We start from the raw sequence: 16,737 nt of genomic DNA on the forward strand, positions 1-16,737 counted from the left end.
TCTAGCCTGAGATGATTTTTGTAAGGAGTGATACTTTAGGGTCAATACACAATATTTTTTCTCGCATCACTTAGTCTGTTCTTTCTAAAATGCCTGATTTTGACCCCTTGTTTAGTATCAGCTATCTGTAGATATATGGTTTCTTTCTGAGATCTCTTATATATTCCACTAGACTGTTTTTTTTTTAATGCCATACTATTTTAGGTACTGTGACACCTTAGTATGACTTGAATTTAGCTCTGTTTTTATGATTAACATTCATTGGCTATTGGGAGAGTCTTGGTGCTTTTACATGTATTGTAGGATTAATTGTAGTTCTATGAAGAACATTATTATTATCTTGATAGGTATTCAGTGTTGTGGATTTTCACTTTAGATTTTTACTTCCTTTGTAATTTTCTTTGTTGCAATTTTCATCTTTTTCTATCATTTATTCTTATCTCTATCAAGTTTATCAGTGTATCTTAACAATACTACATTTTGCATTTTTAATCCTCTCCTTTGCTGAATTATATGATCAATAGACCTTCTGTGATGGAGTCTTTAGGTTACTCTACCTAAGAAAGGATTTGATTCCTCTCTTCATACTAGTGTATCTTTTATTTGATTTTCTTGTCTAATTGCTGTGGAAATGTTCAGTGCTATTTCACTTAAAATGTGTGGGAGTGTACATCTTCATCTGGATGAGGATTCTAGAGGCCACTACCAGTCTTCTCCCTGTTATGCATGATGTCACCTGATGATGTGCTATATGTAATATATTTAATGCTGAATCTTGGTCTTTCTGTAATTAATTTGTTCAGGGATTTTACTATGAAGGATGGGAGCATTATTGAATACATTTACATCCATTGACAAGATCACGTGACTTTCATTATTCACTGTTAAATGTGATATATTTAGTAATTTTTATATATGAGCTGTTTTTTCACTGTTTAAATAAGTCTCATTTGATCTTAATGAGTAATTTTATGTGATATTTGATTTCATTTATTATTAATTTATAATTTCTAAGTTGTAATCGTCAGGATATACTTCAATTGCTTCTCTAGTGTCGTTGTCTGGTCTCTTTTCAAGGGCAATGTTAGCCTTGTAGAATGAGTTAGGTTTTCTCCCTGTTAATCTGGGAATAGTTTTTGAATAATTAGTCTTAGTTCTTTAAAGTTTTGGAAAAATTCAGTAAGAATGCATTGATTTTCTACGTAGGCTACTCTTGCTGGAAGACTTTTTATTAGACACTTAACCTCATTACTTGAATATTATTCTATCCAAATGCCCTGTATCTTTACTGCTAAGCACTTAATGCTTTACTGTTTTCATAGGGAGTGCTCTATAGTCCTATCTCGTGCACCACCCGTATCTTTTAATGTCTTCTATAGAGACACTTCTTTCTGTCTTAATTTCTATACTGTTCCTAACAGACTGTGTGGTGAATGTCAAAATTTACTTTCTCAAATGGCTCATTCTTCAGTGATCCAAAGTCACAGAGTAATTAAAAACACTACTCAGTTTTAGAGTTATCTTAGTCTTATAAACATTTTTTTTCCATGTTAAATATTGTCTCACTGAGCCTTTATATCTCAGCAGTACAATCTGAGTTGATTTTTACAAATTCAAAAATTTACAAAGGAATTCAAAAATTTCCTTTTGAAATTTTAGTTATTATAAAACAAACTAAATTTTCAGTTGTATTATTTCAGATCTTTTGGATGAATAATGGTATAAAATTTCTTCACAATTGGGTTGAAATCTTGCTTGAGGAAATTGAAATCTTTTGCTTTTCTTCTGACCTCAAATGATAAAATATAATGTGGTAGATAATAGGATAATGAAATCAAATTGAAATTCCTAAACTATCTTAACTTCTTACCACCTGCATAACTTTGCTCAGTTTACTTATCCTATGTTTCTCAAGGTACTTACCCACTATGGTTGGGTAAATTAAAAGTTAGTCAATATGCAAACAATAAATGTTCATATAACCATTTTTGACTGTTAGGCATGGTCTTATTTATGAAATTATTACTAAATAATGATCATCATAAACGTGAACTGTTTGTGAACTGACACTGGTGTCTTTGAGAATTAGTTCTTTTTACCTAATAGACTCTAACATGATCTTCTCTGTCATCTGGATGTTTAGCCTAAACAATATTTTTTTCATGCTCAATTATGTGTCTACTTATAAGTATGTTTATATCATCTGTATTCATAGTTTCAACTATAGAAATTATGAATCCATCAAGCTATAAATAAAAAATATAACATTTCATATGATTTAAAAATAATTTATGCCGGGCGGTGGTGGCACATGCCTTTAATCCCAGCACTCGGGAGGCAGAGCCAGGCGGATCTCTGTGAGTTCGAGGCCAGCCTGGGCTACCAAGTGAGTCCTAGGAAAGGCGCAAAGCTACACAGAGAAACCCTGTCTCGAAAAACCACAAAAAAAAAGGTGAAAAAAAAAAAAAGAAAAAATAATTTGTTATTCGTGCTTGAGTTGACATTGATTCATCTCAAAAAACTAATATCAAACAATAAATTTCACCAACTTAAGATAGATCAATTACTTCGGTTTTTAACAGTGGCTGTAGTCAGCTAATATTTGTATGGGCAAATGACTGATACTCTACAGTTGACTTTGTTGCTAAACCATGACATTATTTTAAGTGTTTCTCTTTTAAAAGATTTTTAAAATTTGAGGTACTATGTATCATTTATTTCTGTCATCTCTCATCTAAAATCTACAACTTGAAGATATAGAATTGCTACTTCATTTAAGTAATGTGTCTCAAATAAAAATAAATATATTTAACACTCAAATATAAGTTACAAAGTCAATAAAGTAAGGAAAGGAAATGATTAACAGTAATTTAATATAAGGTTATTTATGTGAGATAAAGTAGATTGTAACAGTTAAAAGTAGTATATAATAAATTTTCAAATTACTGATCCTGAATTTATGCACACACAGTAACATATACGAATAATTAAGTATCACAAATGATTTACCTGAGTCATTCCATGCATCATATTTTCATTTTTATTAGTATGTAGTACAGTAGAATTATCCCTGTTTGATTTTGGGTAAATTCTTCAAAGATAATCCATATTGAAATTTTAGTTCATCTTTTTGCTCATTTTAAATACCAGTTTAAAATATGAAGGGCTGTTTTTAAGCTATTCCACTTACTGGAAACAAAAATTGAAAAGCTTTGTATTGATGTATTACATGGTGCATGGAGTCTGTGATGACCACACCAAGTTTATAAAAATATTCGTATTCATTTGGATGGAGTGGAGCACTATTGATTTGACGTCAGCACTATTGAACATTAAACGTGCAGGTCTTCTTCCTTTGAAATGTGAAGCCCTTAACTCTAACCTGAGAGCTGCTTAACTCAATGTGCTGAGTACTTTCTGTATTAAGTAAAATAAACCAACACAATACACTGACTTTATCTGATAGACAAAATAATCTACTTTTGCCCATCAATGTAAGATTTGTTTTAGTGGCGTGAGAAGCTATTCCATTGTCCAAAACTTTACTAACAAAATAAAGTTCACCTTGGCATTAATAATTAAAGCTTGAACTCTTGTAAACTAAAGACAACACAAACTGGTTGATTTATGCAAGAGTTCAGTCTTTACTTAAAAACAATAGATTAACTTCAGGAAATTTGGAGAAAGGAAAAATACGATCAAAATATAGTGCATGTATTTTTAAATTAATTTTTAAATGTTAGAAAAAATGTTAAAAAGATTATTTATTTTATTACAGCTTTTCTAAAATGTAAACCTAGAAACTGGGAATTGTAATATTGTAGTAGCACTACAAAATAATGTAGAATGTGATTTTATTAGAATTAGACAGATGTGGTTATCAATGGCTACAAAATAATATAGTGTGGGATTATTAATTTCTTTGAGTAGAAGTTTTATTGTTACAAAATGAGTACCACATCTGATTTCTCATGCTGCTAAACCATGGCATTGAGTGAGGTGTTTCTATTTTGTAATATTTATATTATATCATACTTATTTAAAGCACTGAACAATTAATCTATAGTAACCTCATAGAAAACTTTGTTGTGCCTAATATTGTATTCCTGCTTTGTCATTTGTGTTTTAATAAATATCATTTCTAAACTCACTGACACATGTACAAAATGTGTTCCACTTAGTAATCTAATGCATGTTTTATACTGTTGAAACTGATATTTATATTAGGTATTTTAAGCATAAATTTGTGTAGCAAATATTGTTAGGTAATTTTTCATGAACTATTTTTTTTAAAAAAAAAAATAAACTCCACTGTAGCTAGAGTTTTCCTGCCTGACCCACAGTCAGGACAAATCTCTGTCACCCGCCAGTCCCACAGCCGCTCAGACCCAACCAAGTAAACACAGAGACTTATATTGCTTACAAACTGTGTGGCTGTGGCAGGCTTCTTGCTAACTGTTCTTATATCTTAAATTAATCCATTTCTATATATCTATACCTTGCCACGTGGCTCGTGGCTTACCGGCATCTTCATATTCTGATTGTCATGGCAGCCGCGGCTGGCAGTGTCTCCCTCTGCCTTCCTGTTCTCTCAATTCTCCTCTCTGTTAGTCCCACCTATACTTCCTGCCTGGCCACTGGCCAATCAGTGTTTTATTTATTGACCAATCAGAGCACATACAGACCATCCCACAGCACTCCACTTAGAGTTTTTTTTTTTTTTTACATTAAATGTATTTACCAAACAACACAGGTCTGGAAATATGTGATAGTTAAAACTGACGAAACAGGGAGTTGATTGTGAAGGAAGCATGTCAGACTCAAATGTCTTATGACATCACTCTGCTCATACACTGTACCAAGTGGATTCCATAAACTGAAGCTGAATTGAGAATGCATCTCTGTATACCTTTGTGTTCCTGCGGACCAGCAGCAGTGTCTCGTGTAACAGTTAATTTCATTTTGCCTCTGTGAATGTAGGAAGAACACCCTTGCTAGATGTGCAAGTGGAAAGGTACAGCAAGTGGGTTCAAAAAAGCAACTCACCCATAACATTTCAGAAATGAGCTTTATTCAGAGAAAGATCCTGGCAACCATGTCGGGCCTTGTCATGGGAAAGCACTAGAAAAGGAACAGAACAAAGGGTTACAAACAGCATTCCAGCACAGTAAATGAGAAGAAAAGCTTCCACTGAAGCCTGGAGAGGGATTTCATTAACAGGGAGAGTTTAAAATAAGAGTAGGAGAAAGCAGGCAAACAAGATGATTAGTGGGGAGGAACCTTTAGGGCAAAGCCTTCAGAGAAATTTCCCAAATTAAATGACTTATTTAAACATTGCTAGAACTGACCCTTGCTAGAACACTTTTCACCAAGGAGATGTAAATAGCATGTTTAATGTCCAAAAACAAGCCAGTTTTTGGCTATTAGGTTTTTTAGAGGTGGCAGGAAATTTCACACTGTGTATTTTCAGTCTGAGATGGCCTATCTGTCAAGAATGGGTGGAGGATCTGAGTACTAAGACCAAAGGGGAAGATTTGTAAATCATAGCAGGTGACTTCTTAAATCTCTGTCCCAGAGAGGGAGAGCTGCAGTGGGGGAGGGGTGTGGCCTGAGTTCTTCATCTGAGAGATCCAGCCTCTTAGAATGACTAGCGTCTTCAGAGACATGACCAATGGTTTAACAGTGCTTCTACACAATAACTGTAATAATTCTTCAACGGGCTTATGGGATAGTTCAATACGTAACAAACTACTCTCTTTAGCCCACCTAGAATGTACAGTCTTCACTATGCATAATATAGATTTTATCAAAAGAAACATATCTTTTATCTTTATTTTGCCTGCATTGGAGGCAAAAGGAAAGCAGACCAATAACTAATTTGCTGTAATGTTTTATAATGGGAGTTGAAATTACTAGTAACTGACATTACCACTTTTTCTGTATTTTCTCATAAACAGGTAAGTCTAATAGAATATTGATTAGAACATCATGTGTGACAATTATACTTAGAAACATCATTCACATAGTTATTGAACAAATAGGAAAATTAAGTTATAATATTGTAGCACATGTACCTTAGGTTATGAATTTATAATAGTTGATAAAAAAATTATACTTTCTTAAAGCACTGGAAAATTGTGCAACTTATATCAATGAGCCATGGAACTTCTTACACAATTTGTCTTTGTAGTAAGTGTTCTCTCCCTGGTTTTTAATTCAAGTATTTCTAAAATTGATTGTTGTAAAATCTTCTTCTTTGAGAAAAAATAAACAGGATCTATAGAGAGCCACAACAATAACCCATAGTGTGATTCCATGAAGGTTCAACCATGGGGACTACTGGATGTAGTTGGAATTTTTTCTAGTCCTGTCTGGTCCACGGTCAGGACAAATCTCTCTCACCCGCCAGTCCAGCAGCCGCTTAGACCCAACAGAGACTTATATTGTTTACAAACTGTATGGACGTGTAGGCTTCTTGTTATTTAGCTCTTTTATCTTAAATTAACTCATTTTTATAAATCTATACCTTGTCACATGGCTTGTGGCTTACCAGTATCTTACATGTTGGTACTCATGGCAGTGGCTGGCAGCATCTCCTGACTCTGTCTCTCTGTTCCCAGAATTCTTATCTCTGCTTGTTCTATCTATACTTCCTGTCTGGCTACTGGCCAATCAGCATTTTATTTATACAGAGCGATATCCACAACAATTGAATTTAAAGATTTTCTTAAATACAAGTATATTCTTTATATATATATATATATATATATATATATATATATATATATATATATATATATATATATTACGAATATTACCCAACTCAGGTACTCTACAAGTTCAGTATGTGCTCTTAACTGCTGATGTATTTTTTTCCAGCCTAAACTAATGAGTTTTAGGGGGGGCTTACTTACAGTGTGTGAGTCACCCCAGTGCAGCCACACTAGAAATTCTTCGTTAGATGATGGATTCCTCGTAGCTATGCACATGGGGTTACCCTGCCCCCACCACCTCAGCACATGCACACACCTATGTACTCCAGTACTTCTGTTACTACTGAAGCTGCAGTGAATTAGGGGAGAAGGGCTTACAAATAACTCCGAGCAACTAGACTCTCAGATAAGGGTTAAAGGACCCTTCTTCCTCATTCTTTTCTCTGACGTTAACATGCAACACTCCCACTCATAGTAGTTTTCTCTAAGCAGACACGGATGATCTGATGAAGATAGTGGCTGTTTTGTCTAGATTACTATATTCTCCAACACTGAATGAAATAATTTTTCTTTTCTTCCTTTTCTTCCCTCCCTCCCTCCTTCCCTCCCTCCCTTCTTTCTTTCTTTCTTTTTTCTTTCTTTTTTGTTCTTCTCTCATATATTACATCCCAACCACAGTTTCCCCAGACTCCTCCCCTCTCAGTCCCTTCCCCCCATCTCCCCTCTCCCTCAGATTCACTCCTCCTCTATTTCTTTTCAGAAAAATGCAGGCTTTCAAGGGATTTCAACCAAACATGGTATATCCAGTTACAATAAGACCAGGCGCAAACCCTCATATTAAGGCTGGACAAGACAACCCAGTAGAAGGAAAAAGGTCCCCAAAGTACGCAAAAGAATCAGAGATAGCCGCCACTCCCATTGTTAGGAGGTACAAGAGAACGCCAAGCTACACAGCCATGGCCTATTTGTGAAGGACCTAGGTCAGACTCTTTCATGCTCCTTGTTTGTCAATTAAGTCTCTGTAAGCCCCATGAGCCCAGGTTAGTTGATTTGGTGGTCCATTTTCTTGTGGTGTCCTCAAGCTCCACCTGATCATTGGCTGTAGGTCTTCACATCTGTTCCCATCAGTTGCTGAATGAAGTCTCTCTGATGATGGTTATGTTAGGCTCCAATCTAGAAGTATAGCAGAGTACCATTAGGAATAATTTCATTGACTTTTGTTTATTATTATTATTATTATTATTATTATTATTATTATTATTATACTAGTCGTGTTTGGTATTTCCTAGGTCTCTGAGCTACCCAGCTTCTGGTTCCTAGCAAGTAACAAAGAGTAAAGTAATTTTAACATTATCTGAAAATTAACATAGTAAATTGAATTTTGGATTTAGCTCATTGCCAAAGGCAAGCCTAAACTAAGAAAAATAAAACAAATGATATTGTTTAATAGTAAATATTTCAAAAGAAAATGATTGCACATTTAAAAAATTAAAGGTCTAATGAATTAAAAACTGAACCTATTCATTATGGTGACATATATACATGTATATGATGCCATATACATCTGTATTTTATGCTTATTTATTATATTTGTATACTCATAGCACATATGAATTAATATATTGGAAATATATGCTATTAATTTAAATTTCAAATAAAGACATTTACTTTTACAAATGCCCTTGAAAAGTTTCTATTATAATATATATGTATATGAGTAGATAATGTATGGTAATGCTAAAATAAATTATACATCCAATTAACATTTCTGTTCATCAGTAAATGATACCTCTCAAAGTCATTATGTGAGCAAAATCCCAATTTAAATTGGGAACCACTGGCTGGGGAAATGGCTCAGTAGTTAAGAGCACTGCTGCTCTTCCAGAAGACATGAGATCAGTTCCCAGCATGTCCATCCAGCAACTCCCAACTGATTGTAACCCCAGCTCCAGATCTTCTGGTCTTGATGGGGTACCTGCAAATACATGTCATATACACCTACAGACAAACACATATACACATAAATAAAAAAAAATTTAAAAATAATTCTAATTGTCTTGAAAAAAAATCCCAAATCAGTGATGTTTTACTTTTATTTTTAAACACTCAAAATTTTAGTATTTAGCTTATGGACGACTTGCAATTTTTAATGTAAAGTGAATATTTCATTCACTTAATATGTATGTAAATATTTCCCAAGGTAGTTAATTTCACATTAAATTTAGCATAGTTTATTTTGCTAGTATTTAAATAGTCAGGGCCCTTTTAAATCTATGATTTCTTCCTTGATTTACAAGCTCCATTGTTCATGCTTGCACCCTAGTATACTCACATTGTACATGCATCTCAGCGAACAACCTGCTAGCATCACCAGTAGGTCTCTGAGGAACATCATTTCCATGAATCCTATGGATTTGTGATTGCACAAGAGCAATCAGAAAGTGAAGTGTTGATCACAAAAAAAAACTCTTATCTACCCACACTGTAAGATCCAGATCTGACAAAAATTCCCTAGAAAGCCTTTCTTCCCCCTAAAATGGATCAAATATATATTTTATACACTGAACTCATCGTCATACAATTTATGTGTACTGTTTTTATTAGCCTACTTCTCTGTCTTTGTGAGAAATTTTTGTGTACCCCTATGGTTTTGAGTTTATTTTGTAGTTATTTTCATCACGCATAGCCCATTTTGTATCATAAATAATATGTATATATTTGAGAATCGAGTGGCAGAATGAACAAATTATAAGATCATATTGTAAACTATTAGTAGTGGAAAGAAAATTATATGATCTCTGTTTCTCATGAGTAGGAAAATGTAGTAATGGTGGCTTTTAGGAAAACTTAAGTAGTTTCTTTTATGCAAACATATGAGAAACAACTGAAACCAGATTTCCCAGGGTATTTGAATGTATCTGTTTGTGTTTTACCATTACCAAACAGAAAGACAGTGTGGCTTATAAGGAACAAAATCCACTTGGTTCATTGTGCAGGCTGGACAGTTCAACATCAACAGTCTATATTAAGGGAAGCACTTCTTACCACATTAGCCTTGGCCTTCAGGAGCAAACCACAACAGAGGTATCACGAGGAAAAGGTAATGGTAGGAAAGGAAAGGGAGAGCTCCAGAGGGAGGGAAGCAGAAAGAAGGAGCAAGAGGAAGAGAGAGAGGGAACTGATACTCCAGGGAATTTTATTATTGCTATTTTCTGAATAATTGTCCTTGTGATGTTTTAAAATATACATTCCACTGACTAGGGAAACAATACATGTCTGCCTCAACATCGTAATAGTAGGAAAAGTTAAAGCTGTGCTCAGTGCAGATACTGCTGAAAAACCAGATGTACTGCAACAGGTCCTTCCGGATCTGCTTCTCTTTCTTAAAAAATAAGCCCTGTGAGTACACCAAAGGCTTGCACTCAAAGTATCTATTATGACTTTGCATATTACTGCAATCTTAAGGAACAGACCATAAAATTTCTACACATATTTTGAGGCACCTTGAATGTCCAACAATAAGTGAGTTTACAGTACTATTATTGAAAAAATAAACGGCTAAAAATGTCTTCATTGACTATCACATCTAGAATGAGTCCATGGGACTAGATGAAATGATTGATACTTATTTAATTTGGTAAATACAGTGTTGAGAAATAACATGGAAGATAAGTTTGTATGCACAGTAGAATACTTAGATAACATCTAAAACAAATTTTATCTCACGAAATACAACCATTGTATCTACCCTATCCAACCTCCATATCCAATCTCTGTCTATCATTTTCAATATGATCACTGAGAATATTGCAGAGATGGGAAGCAATAGGAACTGGAGGGAATATAAAAAAAAGTCATTAGTTCCTTACTCGGTCATACTTTACATATGCTTTTCCATGATAATTCGAGTATAGTAATTTTTCACCTCTAGTCCTAGAGGTTACAAATCAAATTATTTTTAATCTTACATGTTTGTGAATTAAATCTTTCCACAAGAATGAAACTCCTTATATTGTTGATGTTCATGATTGCAAATTTTATTTTCTTTTGCTGGTGCATGATTCCAGAATGAATGATATTTAGGTGTTCTTAGAATGAGGCACTTCTGAAATATTCCTAAAGATAAAGATGAGAATAATGTTTGATATAGTCAAAGCACTCTGAATAACTCAAAATTACAAAAAGTCTCTATTATTTGCACTCGTGGTAAGTACTTTTTATCAGCATTTTTTTTTTTTGAGACTTGGTTTTACTCTGTAGTCTTGGATAGACTGGAACTCATTGTGTAGACTAGATTGGCCTCAAACTCACAGCAATCCATCTGCCTCTGCTTCCTGTGTGCTGGGTTTAAAATCATGCGCCACTCTACCCAGCCCTTCATTAGCATGTTTGAGAAGCTGCCTTGGTACTGTTTTGTTGATATTATGTAATGATCTGGGCTTCCTTAGCTGTGGTTTATCTTAAATGATCTAAACAGCAGTTTTTGCATGAAATTAGTGTTAAATGTCAACATTGCGTTTTAAACAGAAAAGTAATATAAAACTATAATTTAGCAGTCTTATCAGCAGTTCCTCCATTTGCAGATAGCTCCTCAGCACTGTTTCTTTTAAGGTGGTACATCTCTAAATACAATTTTATATTTACAGGGTCCTCCTGGTGCTCCGGGTTCAGAAGGAAGGCAAGGCGAAAAAGGTGCTAAGGTAAAATGTGTAGAAGAGATACGTTAGGCCGTTCGTGCATGGAAAGGTGTCCATGTCGACACATTAAATGATAACATGTGCCTATCATTATTAATGTGCCCATATGTTTCATTTTTAAACAGGGAGAAGCTGGTGCTGAAGGGCCTCCTGGGAAAACTGGCCCTGTTGGACCTCAGGGTCCATCTGGAAAGCCTGGTCCTGAAGGTCTTCGAGGCATCCCTGGTCCTGTGGTGAGCATCTGTGCTAAGAGGGACTGCTATGAAAATTACTTTAAATTTCAATATCTATAAATTAAAATGCTTGTGAGGTTGTTGCTTCATAACTTATATTATGGTTTATGGAAATCCAGTATTTCTATAGATGTTACTAAGTGATAGTTTAAATAACTTAATAATACATTTAAAAATATTTAAGTATTTCATTTATTTTTGATTTTGTGGTAAAGTTCTAATTTACTAAAACAGAAGAAAACTAAGTTCTGAAGTCATAGTGATAAAAGATTTTGTACATATGTCTTTGTATATATCTGTGGGTTTGTATGTGTTTATATAAGTATATGTACATGTATACATGAGTGCATGTGCATACACAGGAACAGAGAATTAAAGAAGAAAACGACTTTACAGTATTTGTGTGTTTTGAGGTGGTACAATTTACAGATGCAACTTCTTTTCCCTCTGTAGGTCCAACATTTAAAAGTAATAAATATTGTCTTGGTTAGCAAACAAAGTTTCATTTTCTTTTATGTAGGGAGAACAAGGACTCCCTGGTGCTGCTGGCCAAGATGGGCCACCTGGTCCGCTGGTGAGTGACATTTTTCATTATTTATAGAGAATTTCCTAAATAAAATTGTTTGTGAGCTAGAATTTGTGAGTGCTATCTTATGCAGAGGTTTCTACTTTTCCAGAGAGAATATTACACGTTCAAGGAGAAAAAAAAATAGCATGTACAATATGCCACTTGGCTCAGAGAATATTCCTTCTTCATACCCTTTAGAAGAAAAAATATATTTCCTACTCAGAAGAAAATACTACGAATGGTGCGAGCAGTTATTTTCTCCGTGCAGACAGTTCCCTAAAGTGCATGTGATTAAACTTCATTTCTGGGCCCTCACGTATAGAGAAATGTCGGCAGACAAAGGTGATAGCTGCCCAGGTAGATGGTTTTCCTTTTGAGATAAATAGGTTCAGAAACAGGACATTATCCTGGGCTCTAAAAGAGCATGTGATTGGTTTTATGATGAAGTTGGACAGTGAATTCCACATACAAACAGCGTGCTTAATAAAAGCACTGAAGCATGGGCTCTCCCAACATCGTATGGTCCAAAGTTGTTCTTGATACAATATGGACCTGAAGTGAGAATGAAAACATGTCCTTTAAAATCATTGTTTACCTGGTCGCTTTCATTTATAAATTGACTCAATTGGTACAGGTTTTTCAATATCGATTTTTACATAACTATTTCTGAAATATTAATCAAAGAAGTAAACAGAACTCACAACAATGAGGGAATATGATACAGTTTACTTTAAATAACCAAATTATTTCTTAAAGTAATTTTAACTTTTATTGCATTTCTCTTATCCTAAGCATAGTTTTTACTTAGGATATAGACATGTGCAGCAAGCATAAAAATTGGAACCATACTCTAATTATTCAGGACATATTCAGCTATTCATTTTATTAAGGAAACCACAAATAATATCATAGCCACAATAAAATTCATGTGTTAAACTCTTTTGAAACTCACACTGGAGAAGTTAGATTGCTTATTCAGTAACTGGATAAGTGTTGTCAAGTCCTTAATTGACTTGATGCAGGAGATTACTAGTTATCTACTCTATACATAGTCTAATTATCATAGAAATTGAGCCCTGAGTGAAGCTGGGTAAGCTCTAGGTCTGCATGGCTATTTAGGAAATATTCTCCTTTGATGTGGTAAAGTCCTAACTGCAGATTCAGAGTCTGGTAGCAAAATGCTTTCCCGAAATATCACCCTAAAATTTACCTGGGTTCTTTTTTTTCCTGTAATGTTAGATTTTCCAATAAGCATTCTGACCTTTCAGCAGATGAAATAGAAGCACATTGCTGGAGATTTCCTTTAGCTAATGTTAAAAATAAAACCATCAGACACACCAGCTGATTAAAGTCTGCAAAATTTGTATTTCTAATGCTTAAGCAAATGTGAGTTTACAGTATAAGAAGGATGAACAATTCAAATCCTTTCTGGAAAACTGCAGTGGTAAGCATTAGAGAGGCCCAACACACACGTACTCATTCCCTGGCTGCTGGTTTCATTTGGGAATATGATGTGAATATATTACATATAGCTTTTTCATAACTTCAATCAGTCTGATATCTGGAAAATGCTACTTAGTCCTCAGCAGAAGAGAGCAAGTAGAGAAGGCATCTGCAGAACACCATATATAATGAGCTTTTCTACTCAGCTAAAAATGATTTTTTAGAAGTAACATGTTTTAATCAGAGTGAGAGATATTATTACAGATACAGGTTAAACTCACCCACTCTCAAGGCAAGCACATTGTTTAAATAAATTATCAATCCTATGTGCTTGTGGGATGACATTAGCATCCATGCTCCTTCTCCATGCAACCTCTATATTTCACAGGGAAAATAGTAAGGGCAGCTGGCCCTATCCCATAAAAATGATATTAAGTTTAACTAAAGTGACAGAGATGATATTTTCCTCCTAATAGGTTTTTATGTTTATTAGATGAGCTCTTTTTAAAGCATTTACAAAACTAATGTATAGCAATACCACTGAATAAAGAGTTATCAAATGAAGGAAATAATTATAACTATTTCTAAATGATCAGCGTTACATTTTTAGTGAGTGTGACTAATTGGTACCTAAATTCACATTTATGTATAGCTAATACTCTGGATTAGAAGTTGCTGACAAGGCAAATGAGATTATTCTTAGAGCAGCTACAATGTAGCTCAGTGAGTCCTGTGGCAGAGGCAAGCAGAGGATGTCATTCCCAGATCACCTGTGTGTTCGCTTCCATTTACTAAGAAAGTAAAGAGGCTTAGGTGAGGATAAATGTGGGAGATGAGGCTAAAATATTTGAAAGTTCAGACAGGTTTGCATTGGATTTAAAAAGTAGTCCATGTGAAATGTATATGAATATTTCTTTATTCAAATTATGTTTTCCTCCTAGTTACAAAGACATTCACACTCACATCAAAGACTATGTAGGTAGATCTCCACAACTAACACCCACACAGTTAGAATTACTTCATAGAATTCAAAACAAATACATAGCAGATATGAATCTAACAGAAAACTGAAAAGACAACGATGAGACTGTGTTGTTTTGTAAGTAGAATTAATCTTGAGCAATCAAGAAGTCTAAAATGGGCATGTCTCAAAAAAAAGAATGTTGAATAAATTCAGATGTCCATTATAAGATCACAGTTAACATTGTTAAATATTTTGAAAAGTATGTTTACAAGCATAATTAATGTTATAGTAGTTGTACAATTTTTGTTCTTTTATATTAAGCACCTACTCAATTCAGTGATACTGGAAACCTACTCAGTTTTATTTTCTGTCAGTTTTAATATCATAAATATCTTCTTTTAAGAAAATTGTAAATACCTGACAGCATCAATTTTTAAGCCCACAAACCTAAAGAAAAGGGAGATGGGTTACTGAATTATGGTTTAATTTGTTTTCTTTGATGCTTCACATAAACTCTGTAACAGGGTTGTAATACGTGGCATTCTATAGTGATTAAATGTGTTTAAATGTGAAGATATTTGATTCTTTTTAAATTTAGCACTACTTCTTACTATTATCATCTGAGCCACGTTTGGGGTGTTCATTTCTCTTAAAACCCAATGCTCTACAGTTGTGAATTGTAGGTCAAGGCAGATATTTCACAGGGCATAACAGTTCAGGGCAGAGCATTCCCTTGTATATTTTGAATGTTTATAAATGCATGGTTGCTGTTTTCTTTTTCTCTTTATTGCTTATGAATTATGTATTTCCCCAAGGGCTTTCCATTTACAATATCCTGAAGAGGAAATACCGAGAATGAACACTTGGAATCGTATTTTTCTATGCAGAGCTGAAGTTTTTAATCTCTTCCATACAAAAAGAGAGAGATCTATAACTGTGTTCACTGTCATAACATTACTAATTTTTGTTTCCAGTCACTGAAAACATAAGTCTGATTTGGATTAACAATATCATATCCAGCATGGTTTGTAGTTTTCTAGGATCTTATTAACTTAGAATAATGTCCTTTACCTCTAAACTCCTTCATGAACAGTATTTATAGAAAAAATTTAAAAATGAATTTAACACTCAATGTCTAATACATTTCTTCTTAAACCTGAGGAATTATAATTGTTAGCATTTCCCCTTAATTATGATGGAGTAAGAAATTTGTGATAACATTTGCATTCTGCTTTGCTATTTATTTAGGCAGCTTTTAAGCTAGATTCCTTTCATTATGTTAACATTAACATATTTTTATTTTTAAATATTGTGAATAATCTCAGGAGTGGAAGATCTTGGACATGGACATGTGTGACTTTAACAATGGTTGAGCTGTGGGTGCCCAATGATTGTGCATGTCAGTTTTCCCTTTGATAGAACAATTTCTATAAATCATCTCATGGGCCTGATAGACTGAATATAAAATGAGAAAAGAAGAAATATGGTCCCCTTTCATATTTTAAATATATATAGATAATGTGCTGAATTTTGACTGGCATATGTCAGATTTAACCAGGATTCTTAGTGGTTTCTGCTACTTGAACACGTGTGGTTCTTTATTGCAATCGTCTTTGTTAGAACTGCTTATTCAGCCGGGCGGTGGTGGCGCACGCCTTTAATCCCAGCACTCGGGAGGCAGAGCCAGGCGGATCTCTGTGAGTTCAAGGCCAGCCTGGGCTACCAAGTAAGTTCCAGGAAAGGCGCAAAGCTACACAGAGAAACCCTGTCTCGAAAAACCAAAAAAAAAAAAAAAAAAACTGCTTATTTATACTTTTATACCTCTTCGTTCTAACACTGAGTGTGTCACTTATACCAATGATGCCATAAGATAAATTATTTAATGATTTCACTTACCCATGTACATTGTTTCTTTAACATGTTCTGTTGGAGGTTCATGTAAAGCCATCTTAAAAGTGGGCTATATTGTTTTGGGAGTCACTTGGACTTCTGACAAACCATTTAAAGTGCTTAATTTTGACTGAAATTTCGTTAGTCTGTGGTTCTTTTTGGTTATCATTGTCAAGCTAAGTGCTTAACTCATTCACACACACACACACACACACACACACACACACAC

The 16,737-nt window shown here is 34.2% G+C and overlaps 1 protein-coding gene across 4 annotated transcripts in view; it reads left to right on the forward strand.

Moving 5' to 3' along the window:
• The window catches only part of Col11a1 (collagen type XI alpha 1 chain), a 195,596-nt gene that overhangs the window by 162,872 nt on the left and 15,987 nt on the right, over window positions 1–16,737 (forward strand). For all 4 annotated transcript variants that reach the window (XM_059264978.1, XM_059264981.1, XM_059264977.1 and 1 more), the window contains 3 exons: window positions 11,360–11,413; window positions 11,536–11,643; window positions 12,164–12,217. In XM_059264978.1, coding sequence (XP_059120961.1) covers window positions 11,360–11,413; window positions 11,536–11,643; window positions 12,164–12,217 — 216 coding nt within the window. The remainder of the gene's footprint in view (window positions 1–11,359; window positions 11,414–11,535; window positions 11,644–12,163; window positions 12,218–16,737) is intronic.

This window comes from Peromyscus eremicus, chromosome 6 (genome assembly GCF_949786415.1).
Source record: "Peromyscus eremicus chromosome 6, PerEre_H2_v1, whole genome shotgun sequence".
Taxonomy (NCBI): Eukaryota; Metazoa; Chordata; class Mammalia; order Rodentia; family Cricetidae; genus Peromyscus; species Peromyscus eremicus.